The 24786-nt window shown below is 41.6% G+C and overlaps 2 protein-coding genes across 2 annotated transcripts in view; one reads left to right on the top strand and one right to left on the bottom strand.

Annotated features, from left to right (window-relative positions):
- LOC110828783 (anillin-like) overlaps positions 1 to 24786 on the top strand; it is a 120072-nt gene that overhangs the window by 70286 nt on the left and 25000 nt on the right. The gene's annotated exons all lie outside the window — the stretch shown is intronic.
- On the bottom strand, positions 1550 to 24734 carry LOC110828770 (uncharacterized). The gene is made up of 27 exons (XM_087342690.1): positions 24656 to 24734; positions 23963 to 24025; positions 23325 to 23468; positions 22863 to 23197; positions 20822 to 21039; positions 19459 to 19604; positions 18520 to 18790; positions 17883 to 17985; positions 17395 to 17617; positions 16215 to 16293; positions 14520 to 14771; positions 13963 to 14078; positions 13552 to 13710; positions 12355 to 12462; positions 11467 to 11613; positions 11040 to 11374; positions 9867 to 10096; positions 9267 to 9412; positions 8328 to 8598; positions 7684 to 7789; positions 7196 to 7418; positions 6992 to 7070; positions 6346 to 6597; positions 5861 to 5976; positions 3769 to 3927; positions 2949 to 3098; positions 1550 to 2142 (listed from the first exon to the last, which is right to left on the bottom strand). The coding sequence occupies exons 2-27, from the start codon at positions 23981 to 23983 to the stop codon at positions 1894 to 1896; spliced, it is 4638 nt and encodes a 1545-aa protein (XP_087198816.1). The 5' UTR covers positions 23984 to 24025; positions 24656 to 24734; the 3' UTR covers positions 1550 to 1893.

Here is a 24786-nt window from a genome sequence, read left to right as displayed (position 1 = left end):
GCATTGCGCATGCTCTGGTCCGCAGGTGGTTGACGCTCTCCCCCCCCCCCCCAATCATTACGAGTAGGAAGGTAAGAAAATTGGCTGATAAGAGTTTTACAAGTGTAAAATATGACAAAATAAAAGTTTTCTCGTTCCTTTGTAATTTAAACAGAACATCGTATCATAGAGGCAATATGGTATCGTAGTTCATCCGGAGGTCTCGGCTTCGAATCTAGTTTTCGAAACGTCCTATTCTGATGACGTTCAGGGCATTTCTCTGCTACTTTTGTTTCCTAATTCATTGTTAATAAATATCCGGTCAGGTGAAAGGCATATTTCATTTCCGCTGATGTTGTTCCATACAGTCTTATAGAAGTTTACCGACGTTTCAGACGTGCTTGTTACCTCCATCATCAGATCTCCCACATTCCTGACGACTCGAAATACTGAAAGATACCTTACGTTTTTATTATTGACACTTTCTGAAAAGAATTCTTAAAATAATCTAATTTGTTCTGTAATATTAATGAAGCGTGAGCAATTCCTGGGGTAACAATAATCATTCTGCTATTGAAACGATTTATCTGTACAGAGAAATGTGAGAACGTATTGAATAAATTTCGTTCTAAAAGATCATTTCAAAGAAAACAAAACAATGTTCATGATGAAAATTAAAATTCAGCCATAAAAGAAGAAGAAGAAACATTATATGAATGAGGTTCATTCTACTTGTTTTGTATGGGTATAAAACTTGGTATCTTACATTAAATACATTTCCACTCTAACTCTTGTTTAGTGAGCTAAATCCGGAATGAACAAGTCTGGGGTATTGTTCCCGGGGACTTTCCCGGTAAACACTGTCCACGGACATATTAAACGCGTGTACACCGTCTGGTTTTTCGGGAACGTGTGACCACTCTGTTTTACGTCGTGTTCTAACGAAGGTAGAAGAGGTTTTAAGAATGATTCCCAAGATACCAACGGATTTTGAAGATTTCCTAAGTATGGCGTCTGGTTATTTGTCGATAAAATAATTGTTTTCGACAGGTAATTCCTGCAAGCGATAATTTGGCTGTTAAAGTGAAATACGTGACCATTGTTCAGAATTTCGAGGGCTCTCACATCTGGATTAGGTTCAGGTATGGGTTTTTAATGTCGTAATTATTATAAAACACTTATTACATTACTTCATTTTATGTACAGTTGTTTTTATAAGGTTTAAAAATCTTAATGTCTTACATTTGATGATTTGAAGCCAGTGGATTCAAATTTAAGTCTAAAGAGGCTTGTCTGAACACATTAATATTCCATTTGTAATGTTTATTTTATTGTATTCTCCACATTTCTTATAATACATTAAATAAATTACAATATTATAATAGTAGGATTTGATGTTTTAACGGCGGTGAATCCGAAGATGGCTTGTCTTCTGGGATGTAGCGCCGTGTAGTCTGGTAGGAGTTTATTAACTGATGGAGGCAGCAGGGACCTCTGAAACGTCAGTAAACTTCTGCCAGACTACACAGCGCTACAAGCCAGAAGACAGCCATCTTCAAATAAAATACTATTTTAATATTATCTGAAGTTGTATTTGAGTGAGAGTCATGAACCTGTTTCACATTGTATTAATATTTCGCACCCCTAGAAGAATACTGTTACAACTCAAAGAATACATTATTTTAATTTAATTTTGTTGATTTGTGAAGAAGCTCTTGAAAAATGAGCATTATTTTTGTGTCGTGACAGTATTTTTCTAGGGGTGTGATTTGTTAACGGCAAACGATAATTCTATTGTCAGATAGGGTCCAATCCGAGCAGCAGCAGACGTCAAGCGTTGAAAAAAAAACAAAGAAATTCGTGTGTTTTTGCTCAGAAGAAGGTGGTTCTGGCAGTTGCCTCGAAGTGCTTTTATTATTTTTCTGCGTAAAACCCCTCCTTTGCTTTGTGCAGTATTTCTTCAATGTAATTTTGAGCATTTGTACGAGCGTATTTGTCTTTCAACCCTCGCAGTTGATTTACAATGTACTTGCCGTACATCGATATTTCATCTGCTTCCTCAGTTGCTGTAACCATGTCTTGTGTTTTATGTACCTCCATATTACCCTCGATTCCTCCCCGAACTGAGGTTTCTTTTTTGTCCATTGAGTTCGTAATGAAATCCTAAAACAGCGATTATCACTTTAATAAAATTTGCGTTAGTGTTTATTTACGTTCTTAAGCAACTGTTTCTTTTTAATATCTTCCTCAGAATGAAGAAGAAATGCTAAAAATGTCTAAATTTTTCCAACAAACATAGAACTTTCCTAACTGCATATAAGTCTCGCCTAATCGCATTTATCTTTATTTCAATTGCAAGGGGTATCACAGTATTGTACTAATGGTTATATTCGACGCTGAATAAACAATAAATTCACTTAGGCAGACGCTGGTGAACAGGGTAGAACATCTGATAGAGGTCTCCTTGCAAGGACATAGTTTTATGAGAAATTAATAAGGAAGGAGCTGCATATCCCAAATGAAATAATGATATTGCATGTGACCGTAATTGATGATGCTTTTGGCTTGTCAAAAAATCTAAGAGGGATAAAATTATGGGGGGGAGGGAGATGGAGAAAACATTACAATGAGTAACTTCAAAATTTTTACTAAACACAACATATTATTAGGATTATCAAATCAAATTGGACAAGAAGGATGTGGGGTGCGCCGTGCATGGGAGAGATGACAAATACGCACATGATGCTAGAACGACTCGGAAGAGGTACATTGATGGGAAGATAATATTAAAATATGTATTGGGGAGACATGGCGTGAGGGTATAAATTGGATTTATCTAGCCAAGGGTAATAACGACTACTGACGAGCTGTTCTCAACAAGGCAGTGATCTTCGTTGTCCATAAAATTTGGGGAAATTCTTAGCAACGATTAGCTTCACAAAATTATAAATTGTTCAAATATGGCTCACCTGGCTGCGCTGTGAGCTGCTCATCTCCAGCGATTCTAGCTCCTTCTCAGCCTCCTGTCTCATTTCCTTCTCCCTCTTCTGCAAGAATCGTTTGCACAGCGTAGACATGAAAGACGCAGGTGGTTCCTCGTCCACTGGAGTGTCGACTTCCTGTAGGCGTACAATACTAAGTGTAAATGTGGTGAAGTTAGGCGATCGCAGGGGCCGCAAAGAACCGGTTTTCTTTTGGGGGGGGGGAATGATCCAAAACCCAAAACAGTGAAAATATGAGCGGCCCTAAATGCTTAGGAACCCGTAACTAAAATTCGACAGCAATATTGCCTTCTGAACAAAATAACGTAGATTTTGTTTGAAGTTGCGGCTGCCTTTATCCTGGAAAATTAAAACGTGCTTTTCAAAGCGATAAGTTATCTTAAGGTAGCATTTCTTCACATTCGAGGCTTTACCAACCGAGATGATTACTTAATCTGATGAGAGGGACAACACAATATCGAAAGCGTCATATATCATATATTAAATTGGCGCCATCGTGTACCAAGCCACGGAAGACAGTAGATATTAAATTAGAGTTCGGTTTTTTTTTTTTTTTTTAAAAAAAAGAGAGGGATCAGTTGTAACTGAGCTAATCAAACCTGTTAGATATCTACAAAACCAACAATACCTATCACTCACTGTGTGAATGTGACGATACATTCTCAAAGGACCACCAGTGATTTATTGGTGCATCATATCGATTATACTTGTTAATTCATCTTTTAATTGCTTGTATCATTACAATAAAACCTAGAAGTAAGAATAAATTACCAAAATACCCACTCACCATATAGCAGCAGTGTGTAAATGAGAACTTGGCTCTTTTACCAGGCTTCGGTCTACAGCAAGCCCCTAACCACTCGAACATGGAGGACACACCTTGGCAGGTGGGGATCAGGTTAAAAGGTGGTGGCAAGCTGCTTCGACTCATGTAGCTCAGGTACACCTGAAACACGGAGTGATTGGCGCATACAGCAAATAAGCAGGGAACGAGTGGAAGAAGGGACGATGGAAATAATAGGCTGGAAAACTAAGCTCATAGTTATCACAACCCCCTGTCGTCTTCAGATCTCGTCCCAATGGCCGATCATCCCCAGAGGTTTCTTCGTGTTTTATAACTCATAACTGCGTTCAGATAAATGCTTAGACCAGGGGTGGCCAACCCGCGGCCCGCGGGCCGCATGTGGCCCGCCTTGAACATTTTTCCTGCCCGCGACATTCATCACACTTTTACAAAATATATTTATTTTATAATGGCCAAAGTAGTGAAAACCAATGTATTAAAAAAATACATTATTTGTGCATCCATATATTCAAAAATTATCTGTCGAAATTATATTTTTTTCGAAAATGAAATTGACCAAACACAAAACACGCTCAAACATAACGGACGCTAACCTGCAACACCAATTACGATGTGCAAATACCCAAATTGAGATCGATTTGCAAAAGCTAAGTGAAAGAGTGGAGAAACAAATATCGCACTAGTAAAATAAATATTTTTTAATGATTTCATTATTTTTATTTCATTCATATTTATATATTTTTTATATTTAATTTTTAGTGCTATATATTTCTTTACAATGTACGCTTAGTATCATTATTATTATATTATCTATGTTTACATGTAAGAATAATAGTAAACACAATAATAATAACTCATTATGTTTCAATTTTTCACTCCAAAAATATGTCTATGTATCTAAATCTAATATGGGGATATATAATTTTATATGTGGCCCGCGGAGTTATGATGCATTTCCAAAGTGGCCCGAAAGATCATTTGGGTTGGCCACCCCTGGCTTAGACAGTAACTTGAATTAGGCCATCAATGTCCTGTTTATCTCTGCCCTACTGAAAATTCTACACCTCATTTTAATTCTTGATATTCTACTAGGAAATCACGTGCTGTACATGCACTGTCAGAGAAATGTAACTCTTTCTCTCAATTTTGGTAATTGTATTCTGAAAAAGTTTTACATCTGAACACCACGATTCGCAAAAACAAAAATATTTTTTTTTAAGTTTTTGTGTTAAATGCGCGGTATGGAGAGGCTTAATACATCGGCTGCCAAACAGAATTAACAAAACAGTAATATCTGTTCCACTGTATTGGCGACAGATAATATCTAAACTTAATCTTTGCCATGCGTAATCCGTGTACATGGGGCTGCAGGCGGAATTTTAACTCCTGGATTAATACAGGGCTAGTCTAAATGATGTTCCCGATTTGAAACACATGTTACTCACGTTTAATGAAATTCAGATGCACAAAATTGGTACCGATGGAAAGAGAAACCCGCCGAGTTTATGTTGGTATACTTCGCGGCCGCGTAGTAACACTGTTCGCCGCCAGGGGCGATATGAGAGAAAATGGCTGCCATCAAAGACAGGGGAGCTTTTTGTGTCCTGGATTTCCACGTTCATCAGTCTGTTATTAGTGTGCAACGGCATTTCCAAACCAAGTTTGCGGCAGATCCACCCAGTGGGTGTACAATTCGTAAGTGGTATTCCGAATTTAAGAAAGGGGGCTGCATTTGCGAACGCGTATCACAGCAGCCATTGCAGCAATCGATCATGATATGCTGCAACGTGTCTGGGAGGAACTCGACTACAGGTTTGATGTGTGCCGAATTACCAAGGGGGCTCACATTGAACACCTGTGATGTACTGAAAAAAAAACTTGGAGAGTTTCTCTTTCCATCGGTACCAATTTTGTGCATCTGAATTTCATTAAACGTGAGTAGCATGTGTTTCAAATCGGGAACATCATTTAGACTAGCCCTGTATATTAGCCGTTTGTTAGTACGACGCACGGCCAACTTAATCTTGAATAAGCCGTGGCGCTCGGATGATAATAAGGATGATAGTGTACGTACCGCAGTTCGCCCGTAGGTCCACTCCACGTGCACGTTATCAATAACTTTCTGCATCGAGTTGCACAGACTAGCGATCATCATATTCACGATCACGAACACTATCAGCATAGAGAAAGCTAGAAACACACCGAAATAATCGTATTTATTATTACTTACAATTGGCAATGGTCACTTAACCTCGTATTCCTTAATGTATCATTTTGACGTCTTGGCATCTTAGCAGCTACTATCACTTTTAGATTTGTTGAGTCTAAACTATTTTACTCGTCCATTTTGTAGAGTGGAAACCAATTTATTACAGGCCGGGTAGCTCAGTCAGTATAGTGACTGCCTGTCGGCTGCGCGATCGGGGATCTGTCCTCTGCATACAGCCCAGCTCTGGGGTCCAACCAGCCACCTATCAAATGGGTACCGGGGTCTTTTTGCCCAGGGGAACAATGTATTATTACACTAATAGACAAACATATTTGTAGAGTGCTACTCACCCGCGAAGCAAATGTGTCCCACTGCTTCCGTGAACTCATGTCTGTTGAACAAAATCTCGCCTTCGTCTGGACCCGACAGGTTCTCAATGACCACGTCCGCTGACTCTACTGGGCTCATGCAGAAGATGGCCCAGAAAAGTGTCTTCAAGGTCTCCTTAACACTGACAAATGAGCTCACCTGCACGAACTCAATGCCCTTGACTACGTCCCGTAGTATCATTCCATCGTAATACTGATAGAATTTGCACAGACCTGCACAAATGGGACTGTATCAGATGCATGTACTGCTGGAAAGGTTAATTCAGATCTGCAGTTCTCTCGCTTTCGAAATTTAAATAAAAGTTTCTCGCGTCGTGTATTAAGCAGATAACTGCATTCTGGTATGTTGCATCGCCTAGTGTAGTCCGGATAATGCCTCCCTGATGATGGAGGCAGTAAGCACGTTTAAAACGACGGTGAACTTCCACGCGTCTACTCGACGCAATATCCCATAAGGCTGTAATCTTCATACTCGCCCCGTGAGTACCTGTCATTTTACCTTTCAGTCAAGCCCTTCTGAAACCTTTTTATATATTTCTGTGTAAACACTTTGCAGTGATCTCTGTTTTCGTTATTAATTACAGTATATAATATGAATCGTACTCACCTGCGCAGAATGCCAACATTATTAGCGACATGAGAACGACGAATCTCGCCATGTCCTTGAACGTCTTCCCCAGGGACACCTGCAAATAAAAAGGGTCGATATAAGATCTTTCCGTGCTCTTAATCGATAGGATAAGAGTTGTGTAGGTACCACACAAAGTCGTCAAGCGGCAGGCCGAGCGCCTTGTTCGCTGAGACTCCTTACCAGCAGCGGGCCGAGTTGAAGGTTGAGTTGCAAGAGCAGCAGCAGGCGGAGGTACGCGAAAATGGTTGCAAGTGCGAAGAAACCCTCGCCGATGAGGGTGTTGTCCAGGTGGTCCCAGTACTTTCTCTCCTCGTTCGCGAGGTTGGAGTTCTGCATGTCGATGTACGCCAAGATCTTGAAGACAGCAGCAATTACGAAGAGGGCCTCCATCAGCAAGTCGTACCTGCAGTTCAAAATAATGTTATAGCTGCTATTTTTACCGTTTCTTTGACCATCTATTCCATAATTCAGCTACCAAAATAAGTATTGAAGGCACAGATAGAAGTCGCCTAAGAGTTTGAATTTAGGTCAGGAAGATCCGCGAAGCTACCGTTGTCATTAACGTGCTTGGGTAAGGTAAAAAGTCCTACTTTCGCTTGTTGCTGTGAACCTTACGAAATAATCAAAGAGTACTGTAGATTGTATTGAATGGGGGTTGGAATCCTTACCAGTTCGTCAAGGATGAGAAGAAGCCCTGAGGTCCTTCTCGCAAGTAGAGTCTGATTGAGCTCCATATATAGGACACCACATACACAAGCACCGCTACTTCGAATCCTGCCAGAAGGAATTGTAATTAATTTCAGATGTATAGTTCTAGTGGTTAATTAGTTATCACCATGAAATCGACAGATAAATGTTTGTCATGATATGTTAAATTCTGGCATTTCATTGGCTGATCGATTCCACTTTCGTTTTATTTACAACATCCAATGAAATTCGTTTGATTAAATGGCTATTAAGGGGGTATAGTGATGCAGTGAGCTTGTTCTTTTTATGAAGTAACAAATTGTACAAGTTGAAAGGAGATTGTTTGAAGAAAACTTGTTTCCGAGACCTGAGATTCTTGGAAGAATTAAGATGTGTTTGTCGTCTGCTGGACTGACGCCATGCACTCTTGTATCTCTTGTATGGGTTACCAGAGTTTGGAAGGACGTATCCCTTCCGCATTTTTTGAATATGTAGTCGATGTGTGTCTTGGAAGCTTTTGTAACCACCTACAAGACTGCACAGCGCCACAGCCTAAAATATTTCTTGACATTCAGCGAAACTAATGTTCTCATCTGATAGTGAGGTACTAAGTGAAATTTGGTACCTATGTCGAGCGGCCCCCTTATATGGTTCGTCTTATCCTGGTTCGACACCATGAACACACAAGTCAGGAAGACTATGTAGGAAGCGAAGCTGTTCAACATTCTGTTGATGGGCGAATTCAGGAAGGCTCCCGGTATGCTTGTGGGTGCTACTAAACATATAACTGCGCAGACGGGGAACCCAATTATCCGCAGTAAGATGTTCAGGAACTTGACGAATTCGGATAGCCGGCGCCATGAGTACCAATTCCCACACCAGGCTGTTTTTACCACCTGCGGACACGTACCATAAACCATTAAATGAATTTCAGCTTGTTTTACAGGGATGTGTTTGCTTATGGTATTGCCAAGTGTGATTGTATTCGCTGTTAACTTCTGAGTCTTTCACCATTATCACAACTTCCACACTTTCCGATAATGTTCCACCGAAGCGTTGGTAACCGCCAACAGGTCTACACGTTTCACAACCCCTAAGACCATAATCTTTGTCTTTGCCGTTTAGAACCTCAGATCAGTTCTTCTTAATAATAGCCCAGCTTTACTTCCCATAAAAAATGTTACTGCTTTTTAGTTAAATGGTCTGCGGTTACCACCGTCGCCGAGTGTCGCGACATTTATCGTCTCGACGTCTGCCCTAAATTCCGTATCGTGCGAGTATGAGCCTCCGGACGCCATTAGACGTGACTTTGACAAACCGATGCCAAGCGTCGTTACTCCAAACGTCTAGCTACCGAACGTCGCGACACTCATCGTCCAGATGCGAAGAAAGGGATAATGAGTTTCGGAACGGCGCTGGCCAACCGGAGTTCAGCGTCGCGGCGCCAACACTGTACTCTCTTTAGAGTTTCTTGTAGGCCTAATTATTTTCGGTGTGTTGTGTTGATTACTGTATCAATTCGCTCGTGTTGGGTTGTTGTGGGGTATGAACATTGTGCAATTACCTCTTGAACTTTCCGGTGCGCCACAAATTCCTTTTGGTTGAGGTCCATTGCAAGAGACAGACGTGGAAACTTCACGCGCCAATTTACATCGCAACCTGCCCGTTGCTTCAGTACATACTCTACTTCCTCTGGGTTGTTGCAGCAATCTGTGAAACGGAAGACATTAATTTCATTGTGCGTTAGTCTTTGAAGAGTATGTAGTTGCGGTGACGAGTGTCCACCAAATTTGCTGGTGTGTGCACATCTTTTGTGATACCCGTATTCTCTTAAATCTTGCTGCTATTGAGAAAGTGCCCACCGCAGTGACAGCAAAGTAGACGGGATCAAATTGTGCGCTTCGCCTACGTCACCATCTTACTGGTACAGGGAAAGTATACCGGTGCTGGGAAAAAAGATGTCTGCTATCCCACACACTCTTCTGATCCCCTTTCCAGTTTCCTTTACATCTGATGGACATGGAACTCGCAGTTTGGTCCCGACTACTGCTTCTATCCCCCTACGGTGAGCCTGTTATCTAATTGGTCTGCTGTTCTTGCACACACTTTCACAGCAGAGAAGGTACATGTGCCTGTTTTTCAACAAACTGGTGTATGGACCAACCTATGAGATCTGCGGCGAAGCTTCGCACTTGTTTGGCAAGGTCCAGGTAGAACACACGTAACTCCAGGTCAGTGGATGCATAGTCCATCAGTTCCTTGTTCAGTTTGAACGCCGTAAGGATTTGGTCCGTGGATTTGTGGCAGATGTAGGCCGGGCTGATAATGGCTTTGTACGTGTCCAGACACCTTTTGGACGCCATTAGCCTGTCCTCGTTCTTCTTCAGATTTTCCCTAAAGGAATAAGCAATTCGAGGCTGTAACCCTAGCAACAGTTTTACTCAAGAAGGTGGTTGTTTTCTGGGATGTTGCGGCGTGTAGTCTGGTAGAAATTGACTGACGGTTCGAAGGTGCTTACTGCTTCTTTCGTCAGGATTATGAGTATTTAGAGCACAACATCCCAGAATACAGTCGTCATCATACTCGTCGCCATGGTAACCTGAAATCCCACATTAGTTATCCTGATAACAAGAGGAACGAACGGGAATAGTTCCCATTTTATGGAGACGATTGCAAGTGAATCTCTAAGATGCGGGAAAAGTATGAGATTGTTTCAGTACAAGACGAAGCAAAGAATGGTAACGCCCTTGGCGATTTGATGTACAGGCTCTGAATTTTGTTTCTTTTGAAGACTCCAGGTAGAAGTTCAGTTTTCCTGCAAACTCTGATTTGTAAGATTTTATGTTTTCACAACGGTGAGTATGAAGATTCATCGCCCTGATGACGGAGGCAGTATGACCTCTGAAACGTTGGTTAACATCTACCAGACTACAGACTTCGAAGTATTCTCGAGCGGTCAGGGTCGGAAGTTTAGACTTAGAATACGATTTGAAAAATTCCTCTGTTTCTTTCATCTCTGATAATGAGAATCAAGGGTGATAAAAGCTAGAGACAATATCCATAACGTCCATTGTAACTCCACATTAACACCAATTTTCGCCCTAGAAGACTAAATTGCATTCATTCGCCGAGAAAACTTGAGAACTTATAAACTCCGATCTTTGATTTCTAGATCAAAGAACTATGTTGTGTCATCAGCGTAATTTGTAGAATAACGAATTTTCGGGAGCGGTAGGTCTGTAACAATTTTAAATGAGGCGATCGTGATAAAAATCATGTTAGTCGGTTCTTTTTTATTAAAAGAGCGTCGTTAAATAAAAACAGAAAAGAAACGAACCGACACCAGGCGCAGGAGCATCTGGGGTGATGTGGATGATGGATTGTATGACACCGTTCCAGTAGCATTCCTATGATCTCGTAGTTGTCGCACTGGGCGGCCAGCATCAGCGGTGTCATGTACTCGGGGAAGTATGCGCTGTCGGGACAACCCGCGAACTCTAGACCGCGTTCGATGTCCTCCAGCTTGTCCAGGAGCAGCAGAAGGATGCTGGGTTGATCTTCCCTCACTGCATGCAGCGCGCAGTCCGAAAGGAGGATATCTTTCTGATCCAAAAGAAAGGTGACCATTCCTCCGTCGTGGTTGTGGACCGCCAGTAGGAGAGCCGACACGCCCTGTAGCACAGCAGTTATTAAATGACACTGTATCAGCTCTTGACTGACATCCAACAGAAGTGGACAAACCATAGCATTTGCAGAAAACGTACCTTGAAGTCCACACAATTTATATCGAATCCCGGATTCTCTTCAAGGAATTTCTGCACCGCGTTCACGTCTCCTTCGTCTACAAGACTGAAAAACTTCTTCTCTTTTTTGAAAGCGGAGCGGTTCCCGCGACTGGGCCCTTTCGTGAACTGTCAGAATAAAACAGTGTAAAATTAAATACATGCTGTTGTGTGTGTGTAAGGAGGGGGGGAGAGGGGGCCACGTCACATCACGACTCACAAAAAGTATTTTTTGTTATAACTAAAGAACGAATTACATACGTATTAATATTTTTATTAATATTGTTATGATTAGCTTTAACCTCTGATACTGAAATAGCTCTAAAATACGCACACATCAAATTGTCTTGTCCTTACGCACAACGAATATGTAAAGTACCCCGACACCAAATTTCCCAACTCTATGACACGCCTGTGCAATGGCATCCAACGCTCATAAGATAAACATTCGAGAGACATGAGGAAAGCGCTGGATTTCGAAAGGTTTGGAGGCTGGTTGCTATTACCTTGGATTTACTCAGAGACCAGCCAAGTGCTGTACCAGAAATGAAGGCCCTCTAAGTTAGGACCGAGGGCTATGGCACACATCGTGAATGGTGGAATGATAATCAGCAGGAGGAAATCATAGAAGAAAACTAAGATAACATCCGGTTCCAGTGCCGTTTTGTCCACCAGTTGAAATCACCAGGGACTGGTCCCGGATGTCAGCGGTTAGAATCCAACGTCTAGCCACATGACCTATGGCATCATTATTGTTGTTGTTACTATTATTATTATTATCATCATCATCATTAACTGCTGATGACTTCTCAAGATGACTTTGAGTCATGTAGTTAGAAGAAAATGTTAAATTGTTCCTGTATGTCCTACCTGATAGCAATGGCTGCTCGTCGCCGGCTCCGTGCGTTTGAAGTAGCGTTGGCACAGCGTAGGCATGAGCTCTGAGAACAATTCCTTGTCCTCCGTTTGGTCGATAACCTGCAGGCGTAGAATAGTAAGTGTGTGATGAAGTTAGGCGATCACAAGGGCCGCAAAGTACAGGTTTTCTAATTGGTGAGGGGGGGGTGTGTTTTGACCGATTAAAGAAAGTGGAAATTTGAGGGGTCAAAAATTTTTAGAACCTCGTAACTGCATTTCGTCAGCAAAGTTTCCTTCTGTTTAAAATAACGAGTGAATATTATGTTTGAAGTTGCCGCTGCCTATATCTAGAAATTCAGAACGTGCTTTTCAAAGGGCTAAGTTATCTTAACGCAGCTTTTTTTCTCGCATTTGACTGTTCCGTTTACCGATAACTTTCTATTCAACATTTTTTATGTTTAAGTACTTTATCTTATTCTGCATACATTCTCCATAGTTCTGCTGAAATTCAATGACAGATGACAGGATATGCCCCACATTTACGACAAAATAGGATGGCAGTGTATATATCAGTATCTTGGGGGTACTTTGTAGTATGTAGATATAAATTTAGGATTTTTTGGGGGGGAAAGAGAGAGATATATATCAGTTGTAACTGATCTAATCAAACCAGTTATAAACCCACAAAACGAACAATATCTATCACTCACTGTGTGAATGAATCGATACATTCTCAAAAGACCACCAGTGATTTATTGGCTCATCATATCGATTATACTTGTTAAATAAAATTAAATAAAAATAAATAAAAAATAAATAAATATAATAAATAAATAAAAAGGCACAATTTAAACCAGCATTAAAAAGATACTTAATTACACACTCCTTTTACACTGTCGATGAATTTCTAATGTTTACAAGTAAGTCGTAATTTATCTATTGTATATAATGAATGGGTTTATTTGTAACTTATCTCTACTTTATGTGAACACTTTGTTTGTATTTGTGACATTTATATAATAAAATGACTTGTATTTGTATAACATGTATTGTATTATTATGACTTTTTCCACATCCTATTGTCATCTGACTAACTTATGGATCCATGGAATGTAATAATGATGTATGTATGTTAATTATTGTTTTAATTGCTTGCATCATTACAATACAACCTAGAAGCAACAATAAATTACTAAAATACTCACTCACCACATAGCATAAGTTTGTAAATGAGAACTTGGCTTTTTTCCCAGGCGTCCTTATCAGTAAAGCCTGTAACCACTCAAATATGGAGGACACACCTTGCCAGGTGGGGATCAGGTTAAAAGGTGGTGGCAAGCTGCTTCGACTCATGTAGCTCAGGTACATCTGAAACACGGAGTGATTGGCACATAGAGCAAACAGGCAGGGAACGAGTGGAAGAAGGGACGAGTTTCTCTTTCCATCGGTACCAATTTTGTGCATCTGAATTTCATTAAACGTGAGTAACATGTGTTTCAAATCGGGAACATCATTTAGACTAGCCCTGTATATTAGCCGTTTGTTAGTACGACGCACGGCCAACTTAATCTTGAATAAGCCGTGGCGCTCGGATGATAATAAGGATGATAGTGTACGTACCGCAGTTCGCCCATAGGTCCACTCCACGTGCACGTTATCAATAACTTTCTGCATCGAGTTGCACAGACTAGCGATCATCATATTCACGATCACGAACACTATCAGGATAGAGAAAGCTGCAAACACACCGAAATAATTACTGTTAGTACTTTTATGATTATTGTTTAAAACTGGCAATGGTACTTAATGTTGTAAGACTTGAGGTTCTCACAGCGGTGAGTATGAAGATTTCTGTCTTCTGGGTTATTGCGCTGTGTAGTCTGGTCGATGTTAACCAACGTTTCAGAGGTCATACTGCCTCCGTCATCAGGGCGATCGCCCTGATGACGGAGGCAGTATGACCTCTGAAACGTTGGTTAACATCGACCAGACTACACAGCGCAATAACCCAGAAGACAGAAATCTTCGTACTTAATGTTGTATCAGTTGATGTAATGCAGTTAACATCACTTTTATGAAAGTGGTTTCCAAACTGTTCTTTATTCGTCCATTTAATAGAGTGTAAACCATTGTATTATTACAGTAAAAGACAAACATATTTGTAGAGTGCTACTCACCCGCGAAGCAAATGTGTCCCACTGCCTCCGTGAACTCATGTCTGTTGACTAAAGTCACGCCTTCGTCTGGACCCGGCAGGTTTTCAATGACCACGTCCGCTGACTCTACTGGGCTCATGCAGAAGATGGCCCAGAAAAGTGTCTTCACGGTCTCCTTAACACTGACAAATGAGCTCACCTGCGCGATCTTGATGCCAATAACATCGTCTTGTTGAATCATTCCGTCGTAATACTGATAGTATTTGCACAGACCTGCACAAATTGGACTGTATCAGATGCATGTACTGCTAACTAACTAACTAGATGACTTACCGAACCCGAAGGTTCATCACCGCATTAACCAAATCCCTCCACCGGACCCTGACATTATCCTCCCATCTACGTCTAGGTCTCCCCAGCGGTCTCTTCCCCTCAGGCTTCCCAAGAATTACCCGGTGCACACCTCTTGTCCCATCCATGCACGCTACATGTCCTGTCCATCACACCCTATTCTGAAACACCTGCAATCTGTGTTCCTCCCTCTGAGTGAGAGACCATGTTTCGCACCCATACAAAACAAGAGGCAAAATTATTGTTTTGTATAATTTAATTTTCAGGTTCTTAGAAATCAGACGGGAAGATAAAATATTCTGAACCGAGAAGTAGCAAGTATTTCCGGAATTTAGTCTCCTCCTAACTTCCTCATGAGCATCATTTTGATTTGTTATTGTTGTTCCCAAATATTTGACCTATGTATCCCTTTCAAAGGACTTATTAGCTACCCTAACACAACTCTGCCCTCCTGTCTGCTGACGACGAGATACTAACATGTACTTAGTTTCTTCTGAATTTACTTCTAACCCCACCTGTCTACTAGCCTCTAGTAAAACTTCTGCGTTCCTCTTTATTGTATTTATATCGTCCCCCAATAATTAACAGCATCAGCATATGCCAATAGCTGATGTGTCCCATTCAATTGCAAACCCTCCTGCTTGTCTTGGACTTTCATGATGGCATATTCTAGCTCGAAGTTAAAGAGCAAGGGAGATAAAGCATCTCCTTGTTTTAGACCGTTCTTGATGAAGAATGTCTCAGATACATATTTACCTACTCCAATTTTACTACAGGTTTCATTTAAGCACATTTTTATTAGACTCACTAGCTTCTTTGGTATACCAAATTCAATAAGAATATTATGTAGCACTTCTCTCTTCACAGAGTCATAGGCTTTTTTGAAATCTATAAATAACTGATGTACGGTCCCACTGAACTCTCATTTTTTCTCTAGTATCTGACGAATGCAAAAGATCTGATCAATCGTTGATCTGTTTCGACTGAACCCAATGGATGTACTGTTGGAAAGGTTAATTCAGATCTGCAGTTCTCTCGCTTTCGAAATTTGGATAAAAGTTTCTCGCGTCGTGTATTAAGCAGATAACTGCATTCTGGTATGTTGCATCGCCTAGTGTAGTCCGGATAATGCCTCCCTGATGATGGAGGCAGTAAGCACGTTTAAAACGACGGTGAACTTCCACGCGTCTACTCGACGCAATATCCCATAAGGCTGTAATCTTCATACTCGTCCCGTGAGTACCTGTCATTTTACTTTTCAGTCAAGCCCTTCTGAAACCTTTTTATATATTTCTGTGTACAAACACTTTGCAGTGATCTCTGTTTTCGTTATTAATTACAGTATATATTATGAATCGTACTCACCTGCGCAGAATGCCAACATTATTAGCGACATGAGAACGACGAATCTCGCCATGTCCTTGAACGTCTTCCCCAGGGACACCTGCAAATAAAAAGGGTCGATATAAGATCTTTCCGTGCTTTTAATCGATAGGATAAGGGCGGTATCGCACTAGGATGCCATGGCAGCGACACCAACAGCGATGCCATGGCGTCCAGCTGCCAGAAAAAAGACGCCAGACATGCTGCCAGCTTTCGACGCCAGTCGAGCGAACAGATGGATCAACGTAATGAGATCACGAAATAAAGGGCTATTAGCAAGAAGAAATGTCCACTTTTATCACTTTTGAGAAAATGAGGTTTACCTTTATCAAAACTACATACCTGGAGTGAATTTCAATTCTGTAACAAAGAAATAAGTAAGAAAAATTCTCCATACACACACTTTGCACGTCCATACCATTATTGAATTTGAAAAATTTCAGTTCTTGCAAATCACATGTAATATTATATGAACAAACTTTATTTAATAAAACATTATAAAAGCAGGTTTCTTCTTAATTCACATTATTTGTGATATATAGATAGGTATATAGATTGCTAAACAAAAAAACTTATAAATCAAGTTGCCATATTGGAAAGCGGCCCCACAAATAAAGCCATAGAAACACTTCTTAGCTAATTCTTTCTTTTCTACTGTAAATAAATCTCCTCCAAATATTTCCACAAGTTCTACCCAGTTTCTTTTTTTCAAGTCCCGGTTTGCGTGTTCAATAGCAGATGAATCCCATAGTCGGGACTGAATTTCAATTATCAGTCTTTCGGTGTCGAAATTATCCACGTTTGGAAGAAACAGAAATACACACAAGCACATTCACGCACGGACGTCAATGGACTGGCCAGACAGTCATGTGATGTTAATTTGGCCTTGGCCGTGGCAGCGATGCCAGTAGCATTTGAACTTGGCATCTTGGTTGGCAGCGATGCCATGTTGGAAGCGCTGCCAGACGGATGCCAGGTGCGATATATGACTACTAAATTAATGCATTGAGTTTGGCCGAGATGCTGGCAGCTGCGCCATGGCCTCCCGTTGGCATCCTAGTGCGATACCGCCCTAAGAGTTGTGTAGGTACCACACGCGGGGAATTCACACACAAAGTCGTCAAGCGGCAGGCCGAGCGCCTTGTTCGCTGAGACTCCTTACCAGCAGCGGGCCGAGTTGAAGGTTGAGTTGCAAGAGCAGCAGCAGGCGGAGGTACGCGAAAATGGTTGCAAGTGCGAAGAAACCCTCGCCGATGAGGGTGTTGTCCAGGTGGTCCCAGTACTTTCTCTCCTCGTTCGCGAGGTTGGAGTTCTGCATGTCGATGTACGCCAAGATCTTGAAGACAGCAGCAATTACGAAGAGGGCCTCCATCAGCAAGTCGTACCTGCAGTTCAAAATAATGTTATAGCTGCTATTTTTACCGTTTCTTTGACCATCTAGTCCATAATTCAGCTACCAAAATAAGTATTGAAGGCACAGATAGAAGTCGCCTAAGAGTTTGGATTTAGGTCAGGAAGATCCGCGAAGCTACCGTTGTCATTAACGTGCTTGAGTAAGGTAAGAAGTCCTACTTTCGCTTGTTGCTGTGAACCTTATCAAATAATCAAAGAGTACTGTAGATTGTATTGAATGGGGGTTGGAATCCTTACCAGTTCGTCAACGATGTGAAGAATCGCTGAGGTCCTTGCAAGAAGAGTGTGAATGAGCTCCATATATAGGACACCACATACACAAGCACCGCTAGTTCTAATCCTGCCAGAAGGAATTGTAATTAATTTCAGATGTATAGTTCTAGTGGTTAATTAGTTATCACCATGAAATCGACAGATAAATGTTTGTCATGATATGTTAAATTCTGGCATTTCATTGGCTGATCGATTCCACTTTCGTTTCATTTACAACATCCAATGAAATTCGTTTGATTAAATGGCTATTAAGGGGGTATAGTGATGCAGCGAACTTGTTCTTTTTATGAAGTAACAAATTGTACAAGTTGAAAGGAGATTGTTTGAAGAAAACTTGTTTCCGAGACCTGAGATTCTTGGAAGAATTAAGATGTGTTTGTCGTCTGCTGGACTGTGACGCCATGCACTCTTGTATCTCTTGTATGTATTACCAGAGTTTGGAAGGACGTATCCCTTCCACATTTTTTGAAGTCGATGTGTGTCTTGGAAGCTTTTGTAACCACCTACAAGACTGCACAGCGCCACAGCCTAAAATATTTCTTGACAGTCAGCGAAACTAATGTTCTCATCTGATAGTAAGGTATTAAGTGAAATTTGGTACCTGGTTTGGTCGGCCCCCTTATCTGGTTCGTCTTATCCTGGTTCGACACCATAAACACAAGAGTCAGGAAGATTATGTAGGTAGCGAAGCTGTTCAACATTTTGTTGATGGGCAAATTCAGGAAGGCTCCAACCTCGCTTCTGGGTTTTGCTATACATATGACTACTGTGCGGGGGAGCAGAATCATCCGCTTGAAGATGGTCAGGATCTTGCGGAAGTCGGATCGACGGCGCCATGAGTACCAATCCCCACACCAAGCAGTTTCCACCACCTGCGGACACGTACCATAAACCATTAAATGAATTTCAGCTTGTTTTACAGGGATGTGTTTGCTTATGGTATTGCCAAGTGCGATTGTATTAGCTGTTAACTTCTGAGTCTTTCACCATTATCACAACTTCCACACTTTCCGATAATGTTCCACCGAAGCGTTGGTAACCGCCAACAGGTCTACACGTTTCACAACCCCTAAGACCATAATCTTTGTCTTTGCCGTTTAGAACCTCAGATCAGTTCTTCTTAATAATAGCCCAGCTTTACTCCCCATAAAAAATGTTACTGCTTTTTAGTTAAATGGTCTGCGGTTACCACCGTCGCCGAGTGTCACGACATTTATCGTCTCGACGTCTGCCCTAAATTCCGTATCGTGCGAGTATGAGCCTCCGGACGCCATTAGACGTGACTTTGGCAAACCGATGCCAAGCGTCGTTACTCCAAACGTCTAGCTACCGAACGTGGCGACACTCATCGTCCAGATGCGAAGAAAGGGAAAATGAGTTTCGGAACGGCGCTGGCCAACCGGAGTTCAGCGTCGCGGCGCCAACACTGTACTCTCTTTAGAGTTTCTTGTAAGCCTAATTATTTTCGGTGTGTTGTGTTGATTACTGTATCAATTCGCTCGTGTTGAGTTGTTGTGGGGTATGAACATTGTGCAATTACTGATTGTGTATTCGGGTGCGCCACGAATTCCTTTTGGTTGAGGTCAACGGCGAGAGACAGACGCGGGAACTTAATTCGATCGCCGAATTCACCGCCTCCCCCCTGCTTCAGTACAGTCTCCACTTCTTCAGAATTCCTGCAGCAGTCTGCGAATCGGAAAACATGAATGACATATGCACGCATGGGAGCCACTGAAAATAATTACTGCTGTCCGTGAAGGCGGTAAAAATTAATATGTTGTGAATGTTGAAATTAACTTACGAATTCGACTGTTTATATTTTCCTCAGATTATTTCCCTATTAAATGTTCATCAGTAGGTGTGTTTCAGAGAGGGTTTGCAGATGTACGATTAATTTCTTGGTATCCGCCCACCTTCCTGACCTTCCCCATTCAAAAAACAGCAAGCGATTTCGATGAAACTTTGTACGACTGATCGTCACTAAATTTTATCAAACTTCGCAGCTTAGTCAGTAGCATTTTTTTGTTTTGACTTTCGGTGCTTCAGATTTCAACACCGAAAACCGATTATCCTGACTGTATTTGTAGTTGTTTACATTATTCCCTCCATGAAATCTTCATCATGATGCGTCAAATTGGGTAAATGACTGCTCCCTTCTGAATTCTTTTCAGTTCAGTTTTTACTATAGTGTGAGACACTGACAGCGTCGTTAAATTAAACATGAAAATACAAAATGTCGTCGAATCATTTAGATTGTGGTTTATTTTGGTTCACTTTTGTCCATTCGCATTTTTAGACACTACCTACTTGCAATAATATTAAAAAGTCGACGGGACTAAACTGTGCGTTTCGCCTACGTCACTAGCTTGTTGGTACTAGGAAAACAAACGCATGTACTGTGCAAACCAAAACATTACCGACACAGGAACTGCGGCAGTGAGACACAAATTACTGAAGCTGAGTGATCTCCTTGACTTTTCATTCTAATGGACATGGAACTCACAGTTTGGTCCCGACTACTGCTTCTATCCCCTTACGGTGAGCCTGTTATCTAAGGTAAAAAGTAAAGTTTGTCCCACTATACGCCATGTAGGCGTTTGGGGTGAGTGGAGGTATAGCTCCTCTCTTCCTTGACCTCGGCACTAGATGGGGGTGAGTGGTCAGCATCACGCCCCGGCCGGCTTTACCCCCGGGAAAGGACCCCGGTACCCATTGTAGAGGAGGCTGGGTGGGCCCCAGAGCCGGTCTGGACGCAGAGGCTAGAGGAAAAATCCTGCCCCCATCGGGGATCGAACCCCGGTCGTCCAGCCCGTAGCTAGTCACTATACTGACTGAGCTATCCCGGCTCATTGTTATCTAAGGTACATGTGCCTGTTTTTCAACAAACGGGTGTATGGACCAACCTATGAGATCAGTGGCGAAGACTCGCACTTTTTTGGCGAGGTCTAGGTAAGTCGGGCGCAACTCCAGGTCAGTGGATGCATAGTCCATCAGTTCCTTGTTCAGTTCGAACGCCGTAAGGATTTGGTCCGTGGAGTTCTGGCAGATGTAGGTCGGGTTGGTGATGGCGCGGTACACGTCCAGCAGCCGTTCGCCTCTTTTCGTGTCCTTCAGAGCTTCTCTGAAAGAATAAGCAATTCGACGGCGTGACACTTGAAACGTTCCTACTTACGAAGGTAGGGCTGTCTTCTGGGATGTTGCGCACTGTGGTCTGGTATAAATTTACCAACGTTCCAGAGGTCTTTCCTGCATCCATCGTCAGGGCGATGAGGCAACAAGGACCTCTGAAACGTCGGTAAACATCGACCAGATTACACGGAGCTACAACCCAGACGACTGACGTCTTCGGACTCATGACTTCACTTGAATCGTTTTCAGTCTGTGTCAGGGTTATGGAACATTAGCCGCAGTTTTGGCGTCAGGGTCAATAGTTCTAAGCTCTCACTTACGTTTCTTCTATTATAATACACTTTACTTTTACTGCCCTCCAGTGCAAGGTCAGCCAGATGAAAATAAACATAGTTGGACGCACTAGTCATAAATTTAATTTTTAAACCATTATTTTGACTTAAAAACGTCTATAAGGAAGGGTCATTCGGCAAAAAAGTGTAACGAAAAAGGGAAACGAAAAACTGTAACAATGGTTACCTAGGAAACGTTACATTACATTTCATTACATTACATTCATCTACCACAGACCCATCTTTATTTTATATTTATTTATTTAGTGTTCTGTCTGACGACAGGTCCATATGAACAGGATCCTTCCATCCTTTTCTCGGACTGGGACCTGTTCATATACGTTCTTGGCAGATGATCCAGAAGTGGTTTGCCATTGCCTTCTTCTGTGTGTGAATGGAGTAATTGTTGGGATGCCACGGAGGAAAACTCCGTGTTGCCTAGACCACGGCCTTGCCCAACACAAGTTATAAATTCGGGCACCGCAGGGAATCGAACCCGAGACCCCAGGATTACAAGGCCAGCGTTCTAACCGCTAGACCACCTCATCTTATTATTATTTAGTGTTCTGTCTGACGACAGGTCCATATGAACGGGATCCTTCCATCCTTTTCTCGGACTGGGACCTGTTCATATACGTTCTTGGCAGATGATCCAGAAGTGGTTTGCCATTGCCTTCTTCTGTGTGTGAATGGAGTAATTGTTTGGATGCCACGGAGAAACCGGGGAAGCCCCCGGAGGAAAACTCCGTGTTGCCCAACACAAGTTATAAATTCGGGCACCGCCGGAAATCGAACCCGAGACCCAAGGATTACAAGGCCAGCGTTCTAACCGCTAGACCACCGTGGCGGCCAGACCCATCTTAAGCATAACTAATCCAAGTTGATTAAGCAATGTCTTAATCAAACTTTACTCAATTGTAAAGCATGTATAAAGGAAATATTTAGAATAAAGCCAATATATAAACTTCCTTTCCGTATAGACGTATTTACGTCAAATTCTCCGGAACCGTGGTTCCACTGTAACTTTTTACTCTATAATATGAAGTACATGAATTTGTGACCCTCAAAATCCTCCGCTAATCATGCAACAGTCCGAAGATCATAAACGTTTGGTAACCCCTACTTAGAAGACTTAATTAGACCCAGCTACCGAGAAAATTTTAAATCTTATCGAGTCATTTGATAGACCCTTCGGTTACTGAACAATGCCGTTTCATCTGCGTAGGTTATATAACAATGAATTATAAGTATCGCGGCTGGGAGATAAGAATTTTAATTTGGACGGTCGTGGACCATCTTAAGGTACTTTTTTTGGCATTTGTCTGGAAACAGAGATAAAAATTGTAAAAAGCAACTTATGACCTGTTAAACCGGTTAAATTCCAACCTGCCAGCTGACGAATGGAGCGTTACCATCTCGCCAGCTTGTTCGGTTCTTTGTTGTTGAAAGAGCGTCGTTAAATAAAAACAGAAAAGAAACGAACCGACAACAGTTGCAGGAGCATTTGGGGGGATGTGGATGCTGGATTTTGTGACCCCGTTCCATTAACATTCCTATGATCTCGTAGTTGTCGCACTGGGCGGCCAGCATCAGCGGTGTCATGTACTCGGGGTAGTATGCGCTGTCGGGGCAACCCGCGAACTCCAGATCGGGGTGTATGACGGCCATCCTCTCCATCAGCAGCAGAAGGATGCTGTGCTGGTCTTCGCTCACTGCACGCAGCGCGCAGTCCGAAAGGAGGATGTCTCTCTGATCCAAAAGAAAGGTGACCATTCCTCCGTCGTGGTTGTGGACTGCCATTTGGAGAGCCGACACGCCCTGTAGCACAGCAGTTATTAAATGACACTGTATCAGCTCTTGACTGACATCCAACAGAAATGGAGAGCAGGCAGGTACAGATTTTACCGTGTGAATTATAACACATAATAATTTGCAGAGAACGTACCTTGGAGTCCACACAATTTATATCGAATCCCGGATTCTCTTCAAGGAATTTCTGCACCGCGTTCACGTCTCCTTCGTCTACAAGACTGAAGAACTTCTTTTCATCTAAAGTAAACAGCTGCCCGCCACTGGGCCCTTGCGTGAACTATGAGAATAAAACAGAGTGAAGATTAATGCACACATATAAAGTACCCCGAGACCAAATTTCCCAACTCTATGACACGCCTGTGTTATGGCATCCAACGCTCATAAGATAAAGATTCGAGAGACATGAGGAAAGCGCTGGATTTCGAAAGGTTTGGAGGCTGGTTGCTATTACCTTGGATTTACTCAGAGACCAGCCAAGTGCTGTACCAGAAATGAAGGCCCTCTAAGTTAGGACCGAGGGCTATGGCACACATCGTGAATGGTGGAATGATAATCAGCAGGAGGAAATCATAGAAGAAAACTAAGATAACATCCGGTTCCAGTGCCGTTTTGTTCACCATTTGAAATCACCAGGGACTGGTCCCGGATGTCAGAGGTTAGAATCCGACGTCTAGCCACATGAACTATGGCATCGTTATTGTTGTTGAATTGATCCCGATCAAGTCACTGGTTTTGAGACGAAGACGTCATCATATTTGTTTAATTGCTTACCCCTTTAGTATCGTCTGCCATCTCGTTCTCTTGTGGTTCACTGGGAACGCTGTTATTTTCCGACTGAAATTTAATTGAATATTGGCAGAGTATTATTAGATTATGTCAACACACTCTGACATGCATTAGCAATGTATGTGAAAATCTGTAAATGTACGTCTGCCTTCTTTTTTTTTCCCATTATAAAGTTTATTTGTTTGTTGTCCCTTCACGTGGCAAGTACTAACTTCAGTAAATGTCAAAAAGTAATTTTCTGGAAATAAGATTTCCAATAATCTTCCACCACCTGTGAAAAGTCTGAATCACAATATAAAAAAAGTTCAAACCATCACTAAAATAGTATCTCCTATCTCACTCCTACTCCCTTCTACTCCACAGAAGAATTTATCTGACTCAGAAATTCTGAGTTATTATAAGTATATATATGCAACAGTTATGATAATTTCTTGTACTACTATTTTTCCTGCAATTCTGTAGAAAATTGTAAATTACTGTTACAGATATACATTTATGTCTGTATTACAAAAAGTATTGTGGTTGTGCAGTGATGTGTTCCCCTTCCACAGATTTAGGCCTATGAAAGATCTATTGAATTTTAATGAATGCTATTCTGTTTTAAATAATTACTAATATAGCATAATCATGTAACAGTTTGTCTGGAATATTACCAAAAACGCTATAAATTTTACTTACTCGATTGTATATAGCTTCAATTTGTTTTATCCTTGCACAGTACTCATCTGTAACTGTTTGTTTGTTTATTTATTTATTGTCATGGTACCTGTAACAATTATATCGAAGCGATCGATAAACAGTTGGAACCA

Source organism: Zootermopsis nevadensis, unplaced genomic scaffold (genome assembly GCF_977971745.1).
Source record: "Zootermopsis nevadensis isolate Lab colony 2312 unplaced genomic scaffold, Znev_1.0 Znev_ptg000004l, whole genome shotgun sequence".
NCBI classification, from domain to species: domain Eukaryota; kingdom Metazoa; phylum Arthropoda; class Insecta; order Blattodea; family Termopsidae; genus Zootermopsis; species Zootermopsis nevadensis.
The sequence above is the reverse complement of the archived record's forward strand: the minus strand, read 5'-3'. Positions and strand labels throughout refer to the sequence as shown.